Here is a 13,790-nt window from a genome sequence, read left to right on the forward strand (position 1 = left end):
GTTCTTCTGTTCAGCCCGGGTTTCTAAAAACTTCATGCCACTCAGATATTATTTCTCCACCCTTTCCTATATACTCAAATGGTGGGGTGTGATCAGAAGGCCTTACTGACCATGCCCCGCTCTATGACGAAATGGGTAAGGGTCGGTTGAGAAGCATGTTACTAGAGGTCATATTTTATTAAGAGAATGTGGCATTGCGCAAAAGAAATCCCCTTTTCCTGCATTTCAAGGAGTCTGTGGCAGAGAAATGGAATAAATACAATAAATAACTTCATCCAGGGCTCTCTGGGAGACAGGAGTGTGACCTGAAGACTCCAAGTCATAAATATGCCAAAGACAATCTGTGCACACAAGTAAGTTGGAGCTCTATCTTTTTACAGACAATAAGAAAAAAATCTGTTCTCTCAGCTCTCCTCTTCCTTCTCTTCACTGCCTCTGTAAGTGATTTCGTCTCTCAAAGGCAGTAATGGTTCCAGTAATTTATCATGGCAAGTTATACTCATTTTATTTCTTCTGCAGACTAATGACGTTATGTGTCATATTAAAATGTAATCTGCGGCTCAAATAAAAGTGTAGCTTTTATCACTGAAACTGCTGGATACTGGATGGGTGAGGCTATGAGTGTTTGTTGGAATAAGTGTTTGCAGGGCTTGACTGAGTGGCTGAGAAAATGTGGGTGTCTGTGTATACGAGTTGTGTGAATGGCAGTGGATGAGTGAGTGGGTAGGCGACCAAAGGCAGTGAGTGAGTAGGTGAATGAAAATAAGTGGGTAGTGAGGCTCACTCACAAGGTGCAATTCCATCTTGTATTTGTGCCCCACCACAGCTTTCAGTTATCAGCCACCACTGGGAGTGTCCCTAGAGAAATGCATTTTTAGTATATTGGATTTTAACCAAATTCTTCAAAGAAATATTTGCTCAACATTCACCAATTTTTCCTCTATTTTTCTTTTTTTTTCTTCGGGGGTAGAGTCCCCTTTAATCCCTTCATTTGCAGTTGGACTTTCTCGCTTTGCTCACTTCATCACACTCATCAACAACTTTTATGCCCCACCACTTTCAAAAGTTACCAGCCGCCACTGCTTCTGAATAACTTATCTAGATATTTGGAAGTCGTATCCAGGAGATGTGCAAAGCCCTCAGTTGTTCCTTCAGCAGAGTACTGTTACAGGTTACGCACCTATTCCTGCTTGTGCGGTGATCCATGGTAATCTCAGATACAGAATCACTCCCCAGATGTTCAGCATGCACCGGATCTATGGGAAACAACAAGATCATACGCAATGAGAATAACACAACTTTATGCTGTTGTCCCTTTCACTGCGTGTAATTAATAGGTGTCACTACTGCCCATTTTAATAGTACTCAATTGACTGGCATCGTGAAAAGTCAAAGAATAACATTCCATGCAATAGTTTCTTTTTTAACACAATTGTATGTTAGAGCTTCCGAAACTGAAGTTTATGTTTAACTAGATACATAAAAGGTGTGTGTTCTAATGCATTTAATGAGATTCTTGAAAAGCAGGTGTCAAACTCTGTCAAATGTTATATTTTTCCGATTTAAAGTGTGATTGTATATTTCGAAAAAGTATGGATTTTTGATCAAACATTTTATAAGGCTGTTCTGGGTATTAAGACCATTGATTAAAACGAATTACCCTAGAAGTATAAAAGGCAGAATCCATCTGCTTGGTTTCACAAATGTAACCTTAACATTTCATGAGACATGAGCTCTCTACTCTGATTCACAAAACATTTCTTTCAATCAGTAAAATCTTTCTGAATCAAGAAAGGAAAGTCTGTTGACAACAACATTGACTGGAGTTGTGCCGGAGCATTTGAAGACTACACTAGACATTAAAGTTCAATGACCAGATGCTAGAGGTAGAGCTGTTTCTATAACCCAGAATAACTCCATGACCCACACCCTAGACCCATTTTAATCTACTGAAGCCACAGATAACACCCTGAACCACTCCTGTGTCATCCAACTATCCCTGCTGATCCTGGACCTTGGCTAAGAATCTTAGAAAAATTATCCAGGAATTGATCATCCTCCGCTAAGCTAATGGAAAGGAGGTCCTGGTTGGTATCCCAATTCCTCAATCACACCTTTAAAAGAAGTACTGTGCTCAGGGGCTATGCAATGTTTAATTTTAAAATTAATAATAAATAATTGATTCTTAGAATCAACCTTTTCTTATGATCCCATTATCAGCACTGCCAAATACTGGGGCCGCTAAATTCCAAGGATGCCTAGTTTTGATTTCACCTGATGCCTCTTTCATCCACAAGCCTACATTTCCTGTCTCTTTATCTCACTATTGCAGGTTTTTTTCATCCATGCGTTCTCCCTTTCTCATCTATCTTCCTCATTCTTTCTTTCTTTTTTCCATTTCTTTTCATGCTCTGGGTCAAAGTCTGATGCTGAAAGGTAACTTTTGGTTCTCAAAAATGAGTGCGGGTGCCCACGGCCTACAACCACTAGTAATAAATAAATAAGCATTGGTGATCTATTTTGAAGCCTCAGCCTTTGCCTCTGACAAACTCCTACCTGTGTAGGAGGAATGAAGGAGCACTTACCATTACACCTTTGATCCATCCAAACCTGACGGGCTCTCCTTGGGGTTTTGCCTCAAGGCCTTCTTCGGTTTCTCCATTTGGCAGGTCTACGTTTGACTCATAAATGGGAGGATGGAGCTGGCTGGGGTCCTGCTGAAGTACGGAGACATAGAAGAAATACAAGTAAAGCAATATGTTTATATGATGTAAATTGAAAAGCATTGTTCTGCCAGAGCTACTATGTAACCATTCTGAAAAGCAGCAGCATAGTTAGAGTATGATCACGGTACAATATGCCCAACTAACATGTCATTACTCCTGCCCCATCGCTGACTCTACTTCATTACGCCAGCATACTCTAAGAGTTGTTTGAGAAATTATCAGTGATGTCATAAATGATCCCATAGAACATGTCATTAGTAATGTAATGTCTGAGGCCATAAGCAGTGCATTGCAGGTGAGCGAGTTATAGTTAGCTCTGCTAACTATAACTGGTGGATTTTTTTTTTTTTGTTCAAAACCTTAATGCTGTCACTGACATATTAATCTAACTATATTGTTACTTTAACCTTTGTTTTTTTCAGGGAATTTCTAAGGTTTTTTTTTTTTTTTTTTAAACAAAAACAGATTTATTTCACACCTAACTGTAAAATATATATATATATATATATATATATATATATATATATATATTTCAAACACAAATCCCGGAATGCAGGTGCTCAACACAGCGGTCCTGGGTGGGCTCCGAGAGGCCCTAATATAACCTTCAACGTTCCCTTCAATGTCAGGAGAACCAAGACACCTCCAAGATGAAAATTCAATTTATTTCAGCACAAAAAATCCAACGCGTTTCGGCAACAGCCTTACTCATGGATCAATTGTACAAGCAGTTGCAAGGGACAGCTATGGGCACCTGTTTTGCTCCCAGCTATTCAAATTTGTTTATGGGCTGGTAGGAGGAACAGATGTCAGAAGGGATCACCCAATTTGATACAAATGTGGTTCTCTGGTGTCGTTTTATTGACGACATTTTTGTAATCTGGAGGGGTGACGAGGAAGAAGCCAGACAATTTGTGCGGGACCTGAACAAGAATGAATGCAATTTAAGATTTACCGAACATTTGGATCCAAGCTGCATTGAGTTTCTTGATGTAGAAATCTCTGTGAGGGACAACAAATTGGTGTCCAAATTGTTTAGGAAAGCGACGGCCGGCAATAGCCTGTTGTGTGCCCAAAGTGCACATTCGGGGACCTTGATACGTAGCATTCCATTTGGAGAGCTGTTGAGAGCCCGGAGAAACTGTAGCGAGACAGCTGATTTTCAACAGGAGTGTGAAGTGATGTGTGAGAGGTTCAGGAATAGAGGATATGGTGTTAGAGCTATTGACCAAGCTAGACGGAAAGTGGAGGCTTTAAGTAGGGATGATGTTCTGTATGGGATGAATAAGAGGCAGAAAAAGGACGATGACTCGATCAGATTTATTACAACTTATAGTAATCAGTCTTATAAGATTAGGTCCATTCTCAGCAGAAGTTGGCATATTTTGCAGACCGATCCTATTTTAAATAACTGGATCGGGGATAATCCCCAAATAACCTTTATGAGGAATAGATCTCTCAAGGATAACTTATGTCGGAATGATGTAATGTTGAAAGGACATATGAGAAGTACCAGAGTGGAGGGTTTTGCCTGTTGTATGAAATGCAAGGCTTGTAGAACCAGCAACAGTTGTATGACTGTGAATGTTCCAGGAAGGACAGAGAGCTTTGTAATTAGAGGAAATTATAACTGCAATACAACGTATTGCGTTTATTGTCTGATATGCCCATGTGAAAAACTATACGTGGGGAGTACGATACATAGCGCAAAAAAAAGAGTTCTGGAACATAGACGAGCTATTAAGAACTATGACAAAAACTATCAGGTAGCCAGACATTTTTTTACTCAACACTTTGGCAATGAGAATTTGTTGAAGTTTGTAGTCATTGATCAAGTGAAGATCAGTAAAAGAGGCGGCAACAGAGAAAGGTTGCTGCGTATTTTGGAGTCCAAATATATAATAGATTTTGAGTCATTGGCACCTGTGGGGCTGAACTCGAGTGAAGAGCTGAGTATTCATCTAGGGTAATCAATATATTTTTAAACATGTTGGGGAATGTGGTGGCCTTCTTGTAGAACAGTATTTGCAAGTGTTGGTGTTATTTTGGTATTTATGTATTTAAAGAATTGGGTGTTGGGTTTTTAGTAGGTTTTTTATAACAGAGTTTGTATGTCTACCCACTTGGGTTAAGAAGTCTCAATATATAAGTAGGATAAAGTTATTTGTGAATAACATTGGAAACGTTATAATATCCTCCAGATAAGCCTTTTTGCAAGTTTGTATGTTCTCATAGGTGTCAGAAGATTCAAGGGTAGCAATTTAGACATGGGTATGAGTATTAAATGTTTACATGAAGTATATTAGATTTTAACTTGAAAACATATATAATGATTTTACCCTAATGTCATAAGTAATAATTTAAACATCTAAAACTTCTTTTATAAAAATGTCTTTTATACAAAAAATGTTTTTATAATTTTGCAATAAGTAATTATTTGCTGGATAGGAACATCATGATTAATTAATTTGTTGGATTAAAGTTTGATAGAGATAACTTTACGAGAGATTCTGAATGAACTTTAGAGACTAACATGATACTAACTACTGTGTATTAGGTTTAAATGTGCACTTTCAAGATGGCCACTGCATTACGTGCCTTTTGTTGGATAAATCAGGGTTTGTCTGTTTTTTATGTTTATGATTAATTTGGGTTATTTATGTGGAGCACTCCAGTAATGTTGTATCCATGAGTAAGGCTGTTGCCGAAACGCGTTGGATTTTTTGTGCTGAAATAAATTGAATTTTCATCTTGGAGGTGTCCTGGTTCTCCTGACATTGAAGGAAGCGTTGAAGGTTATATATATATATATATATATATATATATATATATATATAAACTTAACAGGACTAGGACTGCCACCACCCCAGGTCTTTACACAAACATGATGGGGAGTGGCGCACGGCCCCCTGCAGCCCAGGAGACCACCATCACCCTGGGGCTGTAATAAGAAGAATGAAGCGGGTCCACCTTCCTGTGGCTATGCTAGTTGGAGGGGGGCTGCGCGGCCTCCCTCTAGGAGCCATACATGACCCTGGGGACCACCACCACCCCCCAGGCCAGTTTCTGCTATGTCCCGGGGTGCCCACCCCTAGGACATAGCTATTTGCTTTGGATTGGTGGGAGCTGGCCGGGGGGGTGAGCTATAGTTACCTTAGGGCACGAGTTATAGTTACTTGAGATAACTATAACAGGTGAACTTCTATGGTTTGGTATGTTTAAAATGTGAGCATAACTGTAATGTCCCTGTAAGACTTGGGTTTTTAAGTGATATTGATATATATATATATATATATATATATATATATATATATATATATTTTTTTTTTTTACCTAAATACCAGTGGTCACCAATTGGGAGTTATTGTTAGTACCTAGTTTCCATAGGAAAAGCATTTTTTGTTTTCCCAATAGCTTTGGCACCTTTTGATGAATCTTCGTGAAATGTAAAAAATTTGTATGATATTCACTTCAGCTGCTGTCTTGACAGTTTCAGGAAGATTTTTTAAGTGGGTGGCGAGAAAAGGGAGGGGGGCCCCAAAACACAGCTGAATGCAACTATACCAACATTTTCAGGAAGCTAGATCTTGGTGCGCAGGTCGTGGTTTTTGTTATTTGGTGTAAATCCATTCAGTAGTTTTGCAAATAGAAATGTATATATCTAGGGACAGGGTGGCTCCGCAGATCCCAGAGACCACATGCTGAGATCTGATTCAAAGGCTCTTTTGAGTCTCGGTGACCACCACCTCCCTGGGGCTTTTCTAACATATTGGAGGAGGGCAAGCACACCCCCCCCCCTCCTTTGCTCTTTTGAGCCCCAGGGACCACCACCTCCCTGGGGCTTTTCTAACATATTGGAGGAGGGCAAGCATACCCCCCCCCTCCTTTTCTCTTTTGAGCCCTAGGGACCACCACCTCCCTGGGCCTTAATTTAATTCTTGCAAGGGGTGCAGCACAGACTCTAGGCCCTGGGGACCACCTCCTTCCAGGGGTCTCTAATAAAATTAAAAGTGGGAGGGGGAGCTGGGCCATATACGGCCCGAGGACCACCACCTCTTCTGGGCCGGCCTGTGTAAACTAAAGGAAGGGGTCCACCTGCCCCCCTCCTGGAGCAATTAATGGCTCTGGGGACCATCATCCCCCAGGCCTGGCTCCTTATCTCCAAAGGTAGCCACACTCAGGAGATAGCAGTGTTTGCTGTCGCTTGGCAGGAGATTAGGCAGCTCCAGCGAAGCGAAAGTAAACAGTAAATCTGCTCCCATCAGGCGAGAGGAGGAAAACTGCTCCCACTCGTGGGGGACAGACTTTTCATCTGTTTTCCTGCCTGCTGCCAAACGGACAGTAAAACAGATGAAAGGATTGGTCCCGCACTCAGGGAGCTGCAGTTTTTTGCAGCTCCTTGCGTGTAGGAGCAATGCCAGCTCCTGCAGGAGAGTAGGCAGCCAGCAGGGACTGGGGGACATTCAGCCCCCTGTGGACTCAGATGAAGAAGGATATAAGCACATCTCCACCAAGCAAAGAACCACTTATTACATATAATTAGGAGGAAGTAGCCTTGTTTGTTATAGATTAAATCTTTGTAGTCTTGTCGTCTGCTCCTCAGCAAGATTTGTGTCATCACAGATTTCTGTATGTAGACCCTGGAGGAACTATCACATTGCCAAAATTACAAACACACAAGGTCACTGGAGACATTACCTGGGCATCCTTTATGCAGCTATAGTGTAGAATATGCACTACACATTTATCCAATGAGATAGCAATTACTAATTACCCATTTAAAATGTAGCCTCGGGGAGGTGGTGGTCCCTGGGACACGTGGGGGTCCATGCAGGCCCCAATATTTTTTTAATGTTGTCCAAGTGGGGTGGTGGGCCCCAGGACCTGGGAGGTCCGCCCCCCCCTACATAGTTTGTAAAATATAGTCCCAGAGACATGGTAGTGGGCGGTCCACCTCCATATATTTTTATTATGTTGTTCTGGGGAAGTGGTTGACCTTGGGACCGGAGGGGTCTCCCTGGCCCCCCTAAGAATTTTTGTTACAAACTGCGCAGACAACCTTGCTCCCCTCAAACGCTCGCAGCGACAGAACAACACCAAGAAACCCCTCTGGTTCTCTGACACCCTCAAAGAATCAAAGAAAACTTGTCGCGCACTTGAGAAAGCCTGGCGCAAGGACCGCACCGCTGACAACATGACCGCCCTCAAGAACGCTACCCGCAAACACCACCACCTGATCCGCACTGCCAAAAGGAATTTTTTCACCGACAGACTGGACAAAAACAGCCACAACAGCAGAGAACTCTTCAGCATCGTCAAGGAGTTCTCCAACCCCAGCGCCAACGCCAACGCCGTCACGCCCTCACAGGATCTATGCGAATCCCTCGCCACTTTCTTCCATCGCAAGATCAGCGACCTCCACGACAGCTTCGGACACCAGACCCAACCTAACACCACCGAACCCACATCCCCGACCATCACCCTCAACAACTGGACCCACATCAGCACGGAAGAAACCAAATCCATCATGAACTCTATCCACTCCGGCGCCCCTTCGGACCCCTGCCCGCACTTCATCTTTAACAAAGCCGACAACATCATCGCCCCGCACCTCCAGACCGTCATCAACTCTTCTTTTTCTTCTGCTACCTTCCCCGAATGCTGGAAACACGCCGAAGTCAACGCCCTACTAAAGAAACCTACGGCTGACCCGAGCGACCTGAAAAACTTCCGCCCCATCTCCCTTCTGCCTTTCCCAGCCAAAGTAATAGAGAAGACCGTCAACAAACAGCTGACCATCTTCCTGGAAGACAACAACCTGCTCGACCCCTCACAGACCGGATTCCGAACCAACCACAGCACTGAAACCGCCCTCATCTCAGTCACAGACGACATCAGAACCCTGATGGACAACGGTGAAACAGTCGCCCTCATTCTTCTCGACCTCTCGGCTGCCTTTGACACCGTCTGTCACCGCACCCTAATCACCCGCCTCCGCTCCACCGGGATCCAAGACCAGGCCCTGGACTGGATCGCCTCCTTCCTCGTAAACCGCTCCCAAAGAGTCTACCTCCCTCCGTTTCGCTCAGAACCCACTGAGATCATCTGCGGCGTACCTCAAGGCTCATCACTCAGCCCGACACTCTTCAATGTCTACATGAGCCCCCTCGCTAACATCGTACGCAAGCACGACATCATCATCACCTCCTACGCCGACGACACCCAACTTATACTCTCCCTCACCAAGGACCCCGCCAGCGCCCAACACCAACCTACAAGAGGGTATGAAGGACGTCGCAGATTGGATGAGGCTCAGCCGCCTAAAGCTGAACTCTGAAAAAACTGAAGTCCTCATCCTCGGCAACACCCCGTCCGCCTGGGACGACTCCTGGTGGCCCACGGCCCTCGGCACCGCACCGACCCCCGCAGACCACGCCCGCAACCTCGGCTTCATCTTGGACCCCCTTCTCACCATGACCAAGCAAGTCAACGCCGTGTCCTCCGCCTGCTTCCTCACCCTCCGCATGCTCCGCAAGATCTTCCGCTGGATCCCCGCCGACACCAGAAAAACCGTGACCCACGCCCTCGTCACGAGCCGCCTGGACTACGGCAACACCCTCTACGCTGGGACCACCGCCAAACTCCAAAATCGCCTGCAACGCATTCAAAACGCCTCAGCCCGCCTCATCCTCGACGTACCCCGCAACAGCCACATCTCCGCACACCTGAGACACCTGCATTGGCTCCCAGTCAGCAAAAGGATCACCTTCCGACTTCTCACCCACGCACACAAAGCCCTCCACGACAAGGGACCGGAATACCTCAACAGACGCCTCAACTTCTACGTCCCCACCCGCCCCCTCCGCTCCTCTGGCCTCGCACTCGCCGCCGTCCCTCGCATCCGACGCTCCACGGCGGGTGGGAGATCTTTCTCCTTCCTGGCGGCCAAGACCTGGAACTCCCTCCCCACCAGCCTCAGGACCACCCAGGACCACTCCGCTTTCCGGAGACTCCTAAAGACCTGGCTGTTCGAGCAGCGATAACCACCCCCTTTGTCCCTAGCGCCTTGAGACCCGCACGGGTGAGTAGCGCGCTTTATAAATGCTAATGATTTGATTTGATTTGTTATGTAGTTCCAGGAAGGTGGTGATCCCTGAGGCCCAGGGGGGTCTGTGCGGCGGTGGTTGGATTAACATATAGTAATTAAAATCACTTTGCCCTCAAAAAAACATTGAAATTCACTGAAAAAAACAAAGGTTACAGGAATGTTATAGTTCGGAATTACAATTTTAAAAAATGTAGAAGTTCACTTAAAACACCAAAGGTTACAAGGTGTTATAGTTAGGCTCACATTTTAAACATACAAAACCATAGAAATTCACCTGTTATGGAGTTATCTCAATTAACTATAACTCGTGTTCCAAGGTAACTATAACTCATGGCTATCTCATGCAGTTTTCTCATCAATAATTTTACTGTAAATATTACATAGATATTATCAATAATGTTATCAAAGATGTCATGAGTACCGTAATTTGTGGAAATGCTGTCTGAGCTCCGAGAGTTGGAACGCAGAGCTAACGCAGACACTCCAGACCCATGAATCACGTTGGAGAGATCCAGTGGTCTGGTTGTGTGTTTCGCACTATGTCAGGGCCCTTGACATCTGGTCTACCCCTCTAACAAGGTTTAGGAAGAAGCATGCCTGGTGTGATCCTGTTGCTGCGCCGCGTGCTGTCTGTTGGAAGGAACTGGTGGGGACATGGGAGAGGGAGGTGGACACCTGGGAATTATGGAAACAGACTCCCGTTATGGTTGTTGTTTTGTTGTTGTATTATAATATGACATGATAATGCTGAATCTTTACTTCCTTGTTGTGCACAATAGAGACAACTGCTCTTTAAGGGATTGTCCTGGTGTGTTGTCTGTTTTACAATGCTGCGTACTCTGAAGACTGGAGGCACATGTGTATTCTTGGTGCTGATAAGTTGTTTTATTGGCTCTGTTTATTAATCCTGTTGTCAACTGATGTATGAAACGTTGAAGTATTAGATATTCAAACTGCACCGAATGTACCCAGGGTTGTGCCCCTGGTTCCTCCTCTCTGCAGTTACCGTGGACTGATTGTAAATGTCTAAAAGCTGAAAATGAGTAAAAAGATTCAAGCAAAAAAAAAAGTTGTGCTGTAATGTGTGGGGTTATTAGCAGTGCAAGGCAAGGGTGTGCGTTATAGTTACCTTAAGACACAAGTCATAGCTACTTGTGATAACTATAACTATGAAAGGTGAATTTCTATGGTTTTGTATGTTTAAAATGTGAGACTATAACATCCCTGTAACCTTTGTTTTTTTCAGTGAATTTCTATGTGCTTTTTAACATAAAGTAATGTATGTATGTTAATTCAACCTTCGGCCATGTGTGGCGGGGGTTGGCTGCCAGGCCCTGCAGTCAACCCCCTATAATCACCCAACCCTGCATTGTGCACGGCTGTGGGTTGGACGCAGAGCCTGCAGCCAATCCCCTATAACCACCCAAACCCGCATTTCACATGGCCTTTGGCCTTGCACAGCAGGGTTGTGTCAAAGCAGCAGTTGACAAGGAAGAACACACTCAAGATATTGCGCTCGAAAAAGGCAAGGATGTAAACACCTCCGTCAAGGATTACAGATAGCTCTTCAAGGTGGAACTGCAGAGAAAACACACTTGATTTGCCTTGGCCATGCACACAAATTTAGGCTGATTAGATCTTTACAGAAGTGGAACGACAACATGGGCACAAGCTTTGTTTGAATTTGTAAGTGCTTGCTGCTGAGGTTTAATTTCTGTAAAATTAGTATTGTGTCAGAATGAATCCTGCCATGTGTATTTACTCAAGAAGAGGCCAGCTTTTTGTGCAAAATGTCTACCCAACTGGAATACTTTCCACTGGCTAATCAGTGAGTGCTACTACCTTGGGTACATGTATAGTGCATCTCTTACACTACGGCTGTGTGAAGGATGTTAATCAAATGTCTCCAGTGCCCTTGTGAGTCTGTAACTTTGGCAGTCTGTTCCCTGAGCATCTACATCATATAATTTTCAAGGTGGAATCGCATGTCACCCATTCCACCTTGAAAATTATGTGGTTTTTTAAACATTTTGGCAACAGCGGTTCCAGCAAGTCCCGAACCAGCATTGCTACTGCAAGCACGGAGATCCTTTAAAAAGCATCTCTCTACTTGCAGGAGCAATGTTTTTATCCATTTCCCTGCATGCATATTTCCGTGTAGGGAAATAGATGAAAAGTCAGATTTCTGCAAGCGGGAGCTGTTTGACAGCGGAGTTATGTTTGCTTTTGCTTGGTGGAAGCTGTCAGCTCCCACCAAACAAAAGCAAACAGCAGGAGCCCACCCTGGGGGGTGGTGGTGCCCAGGACCATATATGGATCCAAGAGGCCCCCCTCCAGCATTTATTTTAGCCCTTGGGAGGTTGTGGTCCATGGGGCCGGGAGTCCAAGATGGTCCTCCTTTATTATTTTATTTGATCCCCGTGTAGTTGGCGGTCCCGGGGCATGGTGGTGTCGCGCAGCCCCCCCATAAGTTGTATGACTTTCCCCAGGGAGGTGGCAGTACTTGGAGAATGGCGGGCCATGCATCCCCCCCATATATTATACTGATTGCCCCGAGAAGGTGGTGGTCCTCGGGCCGGAGGTCAGCAAAGGACCCCCTACATTACTTTACTTAAACCCTGGGGAGGAGGTGGTCCGCAGGGCTACAGCGGAGGCTGTGCAGGCCCCCCTGCATTCATTTGAGCAGTTTTGCCCTGAGGAGGTGGCAGTGTCTGGGGTGCGGACGGGCCCAGCACCTCCATCTGCATACACAATTTGCAGTGCTCCGGGGAAGTGTTAGTTCCTGGGGCTGCGGGTGGGGGAGGCATGTGGACCCCACCTATTAATTTTTGCCCCGAGGAGGTGGCGGACCCAGGGGCACAGGCAGGTCAAGAGGCCCTGCCCGCATACATCACAAGCAGTGCCAAGGGGAGGTGGAGGTCCCCGGGGCTCTGATAAACCCTAGGATGGGGATCCAGTGTGCCCCTTCCATATTTTTCCACTGCTCCTGGGACCTGGCCCACCCGGGGGCAAAATAAAAAGCAAGCACAGAGTTGATCCGCTTTTTTTCAAATTCATGGAGAAAATTGCGGATTTGTTGTGATTTTTGCTGTGCTTTAAAAAAAATACTATTATGCCTTGGGGGCGTCCTTTGGGAACCACTGCACCAAGACTAGGGGAGTAGGGTAACAGTACATTTTTCTTTTTTAGAGACTCGGCTGAAGCTGAGTCTTATAATGGCTGCCAACGCTTCCTGGTTGAAGTGCTGGCAGCCAATCAGATCTCTGCACGTGATTGGGAGTATTCTTGAAGCCTTCACACCACCAGATATTCAAAATTGGTTTTCTGTAAAAAATTATTTCCAAAGCTACTGAACAGATTTACCCCCCCCCCCCCCAAAAAAAATTCCCCCTCCCCCCCCCCCCCCAGACACCTTTTTCTCAGCGCGGAACAGATTTCAGTGGGGATATTGATGGTGAATTACATGAAGTGTAGGAGTCTGGGATTAATTTTGTTGTTTTGGCTGTGAGTGGCGGGTACGTCTGATCTACTTTATTTCCTTCATTTCCTTCTAAGCTCCTTAATGACGAAGGCAAACTTACACCGCCGAGCACACCACCCGCCTATCAAATAATGAAGCACAAATCACTGCGGCGGTCAGTGGAAGCCGAACGACCATTGGCAGTGCAGACCGCCACGGGCGGCAAGTGGAACCAACAGTAAGAAGTGCACACATTGGATAAGTTAGAAACCCACACACCTGACACATATCCACAACACTATAAAACAGTCACAGACACACCCCATAATCCTTTGTAATGAAAGTAGGCCAACTAAGACAGAGAACACCAGAAGCAGACACCGAATGCCACAATCCACGATACTTACACCCAACCACACAAGAGCACCCTCACCTAGATCCACACAAGACACCATTCATAACACTCACCATGGCACCCCCCAAAAACCCACGCTTC

The 13,790-nt window shown here is 45.1% G+C and overlaps 1 protein-coding gene across 1 annotated transcript in view; it reads right to left on the reverse strand.

Moving 5' to 3' along the window:
• SLC12A3 (solute carrier family 12 member 3) overlaps positions 1-13,790 on the reverse strand; it is a 251,049-nt gene that overhangs the window by 215,137 nt on the left and 22,122 nt on the right. The window contains exons 2-3 of the mRNA XM_069215813.1: positions 2,586-2,717; positions 1,181-1,256 (exon numbers count right to left, since the gene is read on the reverse strand). Coding sequence (XP_069071914.1) covers positions 1,181-1,256; positions 2,586-2,717 — 208 coding nt within the window. The remainder of the gene's footprint in view (positions 1-1,180; positions 1,257-2,585; positions 2,718-13,790) is intronic.

The sequence above is a fragment of the Pleurodeles waltl genome, chromosome 12, assembly GCF_031143425.1.
Source record: "Pleurodeles waltl isolate 20211129_DDA chromosome 12, aPleWal1.hap1.20221129, whole genome shotgun sequence".
In the NCBI taxonomy this organism is placed as follows: domain Eukaryota; kingdom Metazoa; phylum Chordata; class Amphibia; order Caudata; family Salamandridae; genus Pleurodeles; species Pleurodeles waltl.